Below are 9,568 nucleotides of genomic sequence, written 5' to 3' on the forward strand. Positions count from 1 at the left end.
TCCAAAAGCTTTATTGCAAGAATATTTGGTATTGTCAGGTCTGGCAGGTGAACAACTATTTTGTAATAAGTGTCTGACTTCTATTGTTCCTTTAAAAATTCACTTTTCAGGTAGAGATGGACAAAAAAGGCAACAGGCAGGCCACATATTGCTTTGGCTTTGTTTAGTAGGAGCTGATATATATATATATATATTTTACTACAGCAGGCAGCCTTCTTGTACAACATCTCCAGCATGACCAGAAATTACCCACATTGCGGGATTGTAAAGTTCCCTCATACTCTTGCAAAGCTTATCAAGCGAAGTAAACAGCTTGGAAAGGGTTGAGAGCATTCCTAATGACCTCCAACAATGGTTTGCAACGGGCAGCATTCTGAGTTTCCTAGAATGTTAACTATGCTCTGAAACCTTAATAGATCGATCCCTAGTGCAACTGCAATACAATTGAAACAAAGGCACTGCAGTTTCTTGATACATTTGCACTAATTCATACCACAGTAGGATATTTCTAATGCAACCATCTTTCAGTTCAGAAAGAGCCCTGTAGCTAGACAGGGTGGAGCCTCTCCACCACCAGTGGCAAGTTTTTGGATGCCGCTGAAGGGCAGTGAATCAACAATTATTTTGGATTCTGGTATTGAAGGTTTAGTGATTGATGGAAAAGGATATTGAATTTTCCATTTCAGGCAAAGCATCTTTTAGTTTTTTCAACTAATTGTAAGGTGGCAACACAGAGTGTTTGTTCGGACGTATTACTGCCTTTGTGAATGGCACTTTGCAAGCCTCTTGAATCCTTTCTGTGTAATTCTAAAGCACTCAGAAAAAGTGGAAAAGAGAAATGCGCTTACTTCAATTATTGATATATTAGAGCAATTGGAACATAATAGGAATTAGGGAGATTAATGGCTCCTCAGAAACAATGAGTTTTGGGGAGAAATTTAAAGCACCTTCTATTTGGTTAGCATGATTGCTGCAGATGTTTCAAATTGAATATAGGGAATGAACACAAGAGGATGGGGACATCTTGGGAGAAACTTGAGAAGTGCAGCTGAAATATTTTGAGTCTGACAACTATTTTTGAGTTACCATGTTTACTAACCCAGATAAATGGATAATTCAATAAACAAAATCAATATAGTATAAAACCATAGCTTGGTATGACCTGAGAATCCAAACTTTATAAATATTTTGGGTACTTCTGAGGTGTTTTAGTGCTTTGAAGTTTTGCTCACTTCAGACAGTAAGTTCTTTTTCTTGCTATTATCCTCCTCTATTTCCTAATGTTCCCATAACTAATAATTTCCTTTGCTTGATCACCTGTAGCATTATTGTCCCAATCAGAAAAGATTAGAGTACCAGGGAAAATGCTTCTTTCAAATTTTGCAGTTTTATTCCAAGGATGATAGTAAAGTAATGTGTTATGGGTCTCTGGATTAAAGGTGAGAGAGAACCCCTCAGCCTCAACCCGTCTTAACACACTTTTCATCTCGAAAGGCATAACCCCCCCACCCCCCACCCAAAAACCTGACCTGGACATTCCATCCCAAGTTTTAGGGTGTTGTATGGCTCTCAATTATATTTCTAGATGGAATGGAAGTAGATGAAAAATGAACCGGGGAGATTCTGCCACCAAGTAACACCTAGTCGGGTTTCCAAGATCTGATTTCGCCGTCCAGTGGCGCAGACTCTCTTTTGGGTGAAGCTGGGGTCTGCTCTTTTGCCCATAGACGCGCTCTTCGTCCTCTTCCCCAGTTTGAAGGATGAAAGCCGGCAGCAACTGCTTGTCTTCAATGGACTGAGCGACTCCGGAGCCTTCCTCTCTCGTGGGCTCCTCAGAGGTCACTTAGAAGGCAGAGCCGCGTCCCCAAAGGGGGCGTCTTTCTCTCTTTCTCTCCCTCTCCCTCTGTCTGCAGCTTCTCGGCTCCTGCTCTCGCCGTGCTGGAGACTGGGTCATGGCACCGAAGTGCGGGGCGTCTCTGTCCCCCGGCACGCTCTGTCTGGCCGCTGCGCTCAATGGGCTACTCAGCTTCGGCTTCTTGGCCGCGGCCATCGGCACCGACTACTGGTACTTGATCCACGTGGACGGGGCTGGGCGCAACGGCAGCGGCGCTCGGGATGGCGAGGAATTGAGTTCTCACTCGGGGCTCTGGCGACTCTGCGAAGGTAAGAAGAGATGGGGCAGCCTCGCTTGCTCCTTGCCTGCCGGTGCCGCCGTCCCATGCCATCTCCTGGGCGTGGGACTGGGACTCCGTGGCTGTTTGATCCGGGCGATCTGTGGCGTCCGTCCATCCGTCCATCCATCCATCCATCCATCCAGGCGGCGGTGTTCAGCCTATGCGGCAGGGAAAACTGCATCCTCCTAGGAGCAACAGCCTCCACTGAAGGCTGAGCGCTTGAGGCGAGCGAGTAGCGTCTCAGGACGTTGAACTCAGCTGGCCTTTCATCCCGGCCGTCTCCCCACCCCCACCATAGCACATTTGGGCTTCCTCAGCTGTTTTCCCCCCTGCTAGTTGCATGGTATGATGTATGGTTCGACGAAAAAGGCGAATGTGTTTTTTGGAGGGGGTGCTCCTAACTCTTTTGTGGCTTTCCTTGTAGCTCATTCATGCCCCCCACCCCGCCCCATCCCTAGATTCTGTATGCCTTTCCGGTACCCATAGGAGCTGGGGTCTGCCAGCTCTAGAAATGCTGCCTTAAAGAGAAGAGGAGCCGAGAGTGGAGGAGAAGGCTGATCTGGGCAAAGGAGAAGACAATGAAGAAAACGTGCAACCAACGGCTGCTGTCTGCTTCTTTAGCCATCAGCTCTAAAGAATTTAAAAAAATAAATAAATGCAAGCCTTACTCGTTGGGAAGCTACTTGCTATCACATTCGGATGCCTAGCATGACTTTCAGCATCTCTCATTGTCAACTGGATTCCCGTTGAAATGGCACCTATATGCTGGATCCCAAGCCTAAGCTGGATCCTAAACATCTGCAGGCATTTGCCTGGGGCTGTGAAACAGAGCCACGTTCTGTCTGCTGAGCTTTGCTTCCTTTTGTTACAACTGACTGTAGCACTGAGACCCCTTCTTCTAAGCGTAGGGATGTTGCGATTGCCTCACTTCTCAATAGGACGTAATCTGGGGAGGGGGAAGAACTTTTATGGTCACAGAGGTGGGTCACATATACAGTTATCTACTTGCATAGCTAGGAGAAAAGGGTGCCCCACCATCAAGAGAGATTTGCAACAGGCAAATCACATCCCCCGTTCTCATTTGTTCTTCCTCCAAGTCATGTCAGAATCGTGCAACTGGGTATAAAATGAGGAAAGAGTGGCTTTATTGTGATATTATCACAGGAAAAAATTGAATGCCCTTTCTGGCTTTTTTAAAAAAAGGCTTTCATTGTCTGGAAGAAGCCAAGTTAATGATCTTGACACAAAAATAAATAAATAAACGCCTCTAAGTACTATCACTCAGTACAAATGTTCGTTGGACTGCTGCTGTTTAGTTCTGGCTTTGTGGTCTCTTTGAAGTTTCTACTGAACTAGGGCATACCTGTTGCTGAGTTTGCATTGGTCAGCAATCCAGCACCGTAAACCCCATTGCTACATGCCTGTCACTTTTCTTATTTTACTGCTTCCTCAGGACAAAATGCCTGTATGCCCCTGATCGACCCCTTTGGCGCAGAGAGTTGGCTGGTGCCAGCATCACTCCAGCATCTTATCAGTGAGTAGAGAGATTTTATGTGACTTCAGCATCCCCCCTTTTTAAAAAAAACAAATTTTATTGATTTTTTAATCATCCTTGACAGTGGTAGGAAATTTGATATAGCTCTTCCCATTTGGAAATTCACACTGTCCTCTGTAAAAACATTAAGTTCAGAAAGGAGGATGGAGCCTTTTGTAAAACTGATTATTTCTAGAAGTAGGCACTGTTTTTATTTTTGGAGGTGGGCATAAAGGGAATATTTGTACTTTAAGAGGAAACATTGATAGATGTTTTAAAGAAGGAGTGATGTTTCCGGCAGAAAGATTCTTATAAATGGACATAATCCCTTTATTCAACTTCCATGATTTTGCCTTCTTCTTTTGCTATGCCACTGTTTTTTCCCCCCCTTGTCAGACATGCATCGAGCTTTCATGATCTTGCTGCCACTCAGCCTCATCTTGATTATTTTTGGCTGGATCTGTGGGATCGTTGGCTCCTTGGCCCAGATTTCCTGGCTTCTGCTCTTCACAGGCTGCTATTTTCTGTTGGGTGGTGAGTGATATTATGTCTGGGAAGATTCTGAAGAATCCCCCGGCATCTCTGCATGATGAGCCTGCCTGCTACTCCCTGTTGGATCTGACATTTCAAATGACAATGTGCATGCTCGGTTTATTATATCAAATATAGACTTGGACATAAGTTATCTGTGAGACATCTCATAGTAAGCAGCTCAAATTGCCAGCAATTGAAGTGGCGAGATTGCTGTGACAATCATATTCACTATGATAGAAGCCATAAACAACTAATTTATTCTGAAGCCAATAGGACACATGATTGAAATACAGTTGATAGCTAGATTTATCCAGGTCTTTTCTGGACAGAATCCCCAAGCATTTCTCTGGCAGGGACCACTCTTTTCTGTGACTTTTTTGGGTGGGGGGAGGCTTACAGCAAGAGCTCTCTGGAAACTATTTTATGAAGGTGTGGCATCTAAGAATTTGCTTTATTAGAATGCAGATATCTATCTTGTTTACAAATGCTTCTAGACATTTCCAGGCAAACAAGGAGATGGTATCCCTGCCTCTTTGCTTGCTCATCTGTTTGTGATCCGGATTGCTCCATTTACCTCCATTGATACCAATAGAATAGCTATATTTGCTACTCAAATTGCTGCTCTGGTGACTTTTTCTTCACTTTTCTTCCCATTCAGCACTCCTGACTCTGTCAGGGACAAGCACCTACATCTGTTACTCCAAAGCCGCATTCGTTGAGACAGTGCGTATGTTCGACCAGCAGCGTTTTGACCGGGTCCATATTACCTTTGGCTGGTCCCTGGCACTTGCATGGCTCTCTTTTGGCACAGAGGGTTTGGCTGGCATCCTGTTACTCCTGGCTGCTCAGGGATTCCGTCTGAAGCTGGAGGCGCATTCAGCAGATATTTAATCCTGGGAGAAGGTGGGAAAGAAAATGAGGTAGTGCCAGGCCTGTGAAATAATTCTTGTTCTGCAATACTGCTTTCCTTAATCTTTCTTATAGGAAATGCTGATGCTCATGCCCTGCTCTGGTGTAAACACAGCACGCACAGATAGACTGTGAGGCTACAGGGACAGGACTGTGCCCACGGTAGAAGAATCCCTGCTGAATGTGAAACGCTAAGGGGCAGCTCAAATGGAAACTTCTGTTTAAAAAGACATCACGATTCCAATTCTGATTGTTATTTTCATGAACATCGGCAGAGAACAGAACTGAGCTCCTGGTGTGCAAATTGAATTAAGGCATGCAAGCCGGGATTTGTTGCCTCTCCAAGACTTGTGACAAACCTGGTTAGTTTGCCCTGATTGTTTAATGCATCCCTTATTTCTCCTTTTCTTCAAAGTATAAGTTAATTTCTACCTTCTGATTAATCCAGGGTCTCTTGAAATAAAGCAAGCAAATCTAACATCTGGCTGCTAGTTTCTTATTCTCTCCCTGAAGCAAAAAGGAAAATGTAGCTTCCGTGTGTCACAAGTATAAAGTAGTTATCGGTGCTATGAAAATTGGATTCTCCAGACCTCATCTGGTAGATATATGGCACACATACTAGATCAATTTCTGCCTTAGCCTTTGGAGTCTTCTGGGAGCAGAGGATGAGAAGCAGGTTTCCCTAAACATACCATGTCTTAAAAAAACAGAATCTGTTTCAGTTTTATAGCTGTGGAGTAGTCAAGGAAAGTTTTAATGGAATGGAATGAAATACCCATGCTGGAATCTTATTAAGTAAGTGTAATTGGCACTAGCCAAACTGAGTATATTTTGATGTAGTATAGATTGGTGTTCCAAGCATCAACTTCACTTCTGGTGTGCAGATTGACTTGTTCTCCAAAATATGTAACCCAAGCTCTGCTTCTTTGATGTTTCCTGAAGATTTACAATGCCAGAGAGCACTTAGGTAGAGTTCACCCTATGGGGAGAGTTGGATGTTAATAACTTAACCCATAACTGCAGCACCTTCTTCATGCATAGCTTCATGAGCTCACATAACTTGCAGGAATTAATAACCCCTGATAATACTGGTTGCTACAATTACTGGACTGATGGAATAGGGCAGAGAATTACAGGTGCAGACCACTTTAGATGAATTCTGAAGTCAGAAAGGTGAGATGAACCGTCATCTAAAGCACATTAATTTTCAATCCTGTAAAAACTGTGCCTACTAGGAGGAAGGGACTGAGAAATTGCTGCAGAAGGTTCTAACTTGCATAACTGAAAAACATCCCAGCACCTGCACCATCAGGAGAAAATGTACTCCCTGGTTTAGGTCAGATAGTTAACTACACAACTCTTTTGCTCTTTTTCCTCCTCACAGGAATGGTACTTTGAGCAAGTCTATCGGGCACTTTTCAGTGTTTCATCCACACAGTTTAACAACGGGGCTGCTGTCCGAACCTGCCTTTCTCCTCCTCTTCATGGGCTACACTTCAGTGATGGGTTTCCTTGCCTCTAAGCAGAGGACTCCTGGCAGGGGATACCTACCTCTTGTCAAACAAAAGGGGAAAGAAATGAAGGCCACATGTAAAGGCCCTGGAGAATGAGGAAGCCAATCCCCACTGAATCCAGTTAGAGGCCTTGTTTAGAACCCTGAGAAATTTCTGTTGCAACCATCTATTGGTTCTTGCAAGCTCCACTAAGATCGCTCTATCCAAGCATCCAATTTAGCAGTATATCCATGTAATGATCACAGTGTTTCCATTTTTGTTAGGTACAGGAGACATCATGGGAGTGAGAGAAGATTTGGGTAAGAAGTTACTAGTCTTTTTCACTACAGGATTATTATTTTGGAAGCAGTGAGGTGGAAATGCAAGATAGTGTTGTAGGTCATATTGTTGCTAGTAAAGTGACCCAAGATGATTCTTCAGAAAAATTAGTTGGGTTAATTAGTTGGCTTGCTCTCAAGATTTATCTCTTGGGAGTTACTGAATGAATCAACATCTCTGTGTCTCTCCCCTCCCCCCATCTGAACAACCTGCCTTCTCAAGGCAGAGGGACTCAAGATGAAGATGGTACTTATTCCTGTGCATCTGCTGTTTTTGTATTCCAATTCATCATGACTCATGATCCCAACAGAGGAACCTGAAAGGACCCCAACTTCCTATTCCAGGATGAAGTGGGTAGATGAAATAAGGTAGATCCATTATGCCAGTTCTGTTTAATTATCTCTTAGCACAAGAATTTTAATATAACTGCTATTCTAATTAAAGATACTTACAGAGTTGTGGGCAAGTATTTTTTTTTAGTATTTATTTGATTTGTCAATCGCTTACAAGATACAGGTATAAGAATGAATATAGTTTTGACTACATGAGATAGATACTTATAAGAAAAATAAAAAAACAATAGGACAGGGATGGTAGGCACAATTGGTGCGCTTATGCACGCCCCCTACAGGCCTCTTAGGAAGGGGATGAGGTCAATAGTAGACAATCTAATAGTAGACAATCTAACACCTTGTGCAGAACAAATCTGAAGTGCAGAACAGCCTGCTTTAATAATATCGAGATAGGAAGTTGTTGCAGGCCAGATTGGAAAGTTGAAAAGAAAAACAAAATAACTAAAAGAAAAGCCATTGATAAATGATTTTCATAACATTGTCAAAAAGCAGCATGGAACATGTCTATGTCATCACTGAGAGTTAAGCTTGACTTGAGGAAGGCTCTTGATAAGTTCCATCTTAATATTTCATATCCAGAAATCAGAAGATCTTAGGAGTCTAAAGAGGACAGCTTCTTGGAGTTCCAACTGATAGGTTAGCAGAAGCCCAAACTACCTATCTTTGTAGTAAAATTGGTTAAAAGGCTAATTTCAGGATGGAGAGTTGGATATATACTGGTACGTGTGTGTGTGTGTGTGTGTGTGTGTGTTTTGAGAAGTATCTGGTGGAGTTGACTCCAATTTACATTTTGTTTAGACCCCTTTTGCTTTTGCATATGGTTTCCTGGTACATTAGGAACAGTACAATCACTTTGGCAGGGGAAAAAAAAATCCCATCCCTTTCTTATAGTTACATTAAATGTGCACATTAACAAAGAAATAGATATTCCCCATCTCTTTCTTCCTGGGATTACATTTTTCTTCTTGCAGATACCCTTCCAGCCAGGGGTGGGATTCTACCAGTTTGCACCTATTCTCTAGAACCGGTTGTTAACATTCTAAGCAGTTGAGAGAACAGGTTGTTAGAAGAAATTACTGGCCTAATCCTGTAAGGAAGGCAGGAAGGAAACATTCTGGTGTTGCTTACAGAAACTGTCTCTCCATTAACACTTATTACATTCTTGGCAGTACTAGACTTCCTATCTCAGGAACTAGACTTCCTTTCTCTGGAGTTTTTTTTCCCTCCTTTGCTGATACTTTGCTTGTGTGGAATGACCATTCAAAGTTACAGTGGCACTGAAAAAAGTGACTTATGACCATTTTTCACACTTACGACTGTTGCAGCATCCCCACAGTCATGAGAGGCCAGGCGAGGAGATGCGTGCCTCGATGTGAGTGATATTGAGTTGGCCACACCCAGCCAATAACATGACCACCAAGTCATGTCCACCCAGTCACATGACCACTGAGCCACACCCACCACATAAGCCACGCCCACAGAACCGGTTGTTAAAAAATTTGAATCCCACCCCTGCTTCCAGCCTATTCAAGAGCCCTTCTGCTAAAACCATGGTAGGGCTACTGGATGGTGACAATCTTCATTTTCTCTTCCTCCTGCATCACAAGAAGGCTTGCCTTTGAGAATAGTACTTTGGATTCAGTACAAGGGACATAGAGGAGAGAGGAGAACAAATAGAATTATCTAGTTTAGAGGTTGCCAATTCTTTCAGGTCTCAAGGGTCTTTGCACAGTTACATGGGATGCTCTGGTGCAGGGGTCTCCAACCTTGGCCATTTTAAGCCTGGAGGACTTCAACTCCCAGAATTCCCTAGCCAGCAAAGCTGGCTGAAGAACTCTGGGAGTTGAAGTCCACAAGTCTTAAAGTGGCCAAGGTTGGAGACCCCGGTCTGGTGCACCTCCAAATTATTAAAATCCTAGGACATCTCAATAATGTACCTTTCCCAGGAGAAAAGAATGTGGCTTGTATTAATGGCCACTAGAGGGAAACCAATGACCAGGTTTCTCTGTCTTTTTGTCGGCATCTCATTTAAGTGTGTCCAAACTTTGCAAATCAGCTCTCTAAATCTTGCAGAACTGTAACATCACAAAAACTTGATAACTGTTAGCAACATTTATTATAAGTCGCCCAAGTTACCTTCTGATATAGCTGAAGTTTATTCATTTACTTCAGATGCAATTTGTTTCAGAGTGGCATTGACAGGCTAACAATTGCAGTGCTAAGACCCTCAAA

At 43.2% G+C, this 9,568-nt stretch overlaps 1 protein-coding gene across 2 annotated transcripts; it reads left to right on the forward strand.

Annotated features, from left to right (window-relative positions):
• The first annotated feature begins 1,952 nt into the window (after positions 1–1,952).
• On the forward strand, positions 1,953–5,615 carry TMEM235 (transmembrane protein 235). Of its 2 annotated transcripts, XM_087923084.1 has the most exons (5): positions 1,953–2,163; positions 3,628–3,708; positions 4,105–4,242; positions 4,901–5,145; positions 5,227–5,615. In XM_087923084.1, the coding sequence occupies exons 1-4, from the start codon at positions 1,953–1,955 to the stop codon at positions 5,131–5,133; spliced, it is 663 nt and encodes a 220-aa protein (XP_087779210.1). In that variant the 3' UTR covers positions 5,134–5,145; positions 5,227–5,615. The 2 variants fall into 2 exon arrangements, with proteins under 2 accessions (XP_087779210.1, XP_087779209.1); XM_087923083.1 differs by having other exon boundaries at positions 4,901–5,615.
• Positions 5,616–9,568: the final 3,953 nt, after the last annotated feature.

Source organism: Pseudonaja textilis, chromosome 2, assembly GCF_049901715.1.
Source record: "Pseudonaja textilis isolate UNSWEBS1 chromosome 2, rPseTex1.2, whole genome shotgun sequence".
NCBI lineage: Eukaryota > Metazoa > Chordata > Lepidosauria > Squamata > Elapidae > Pseudonaja > Pseudonaja textilis.

Coding starts and splice junctions, on each gene's coding strand:
- TMEM235 (XM_087923083.1), top strand. CDS start 1,953: ATGGCACCGAAGTGCGGGGCGTCTCTGTCCCCCGGCACGCTCTGTCTG. Junction 3,709..4,104: donor ATCACTCCAGCATCTTATCA/GTGAGTAGAGAG, acceptor CCCCCTTGTCAG/ACATGCATCGAGCTTTCATG. Junction 4,243..4,900: donor CTGCTATTTTCTGTTGGGTG/GTGAGTGATATT, acceptor CTTCCCATTCAG/CACTCCTGACTCTGTCAGGG.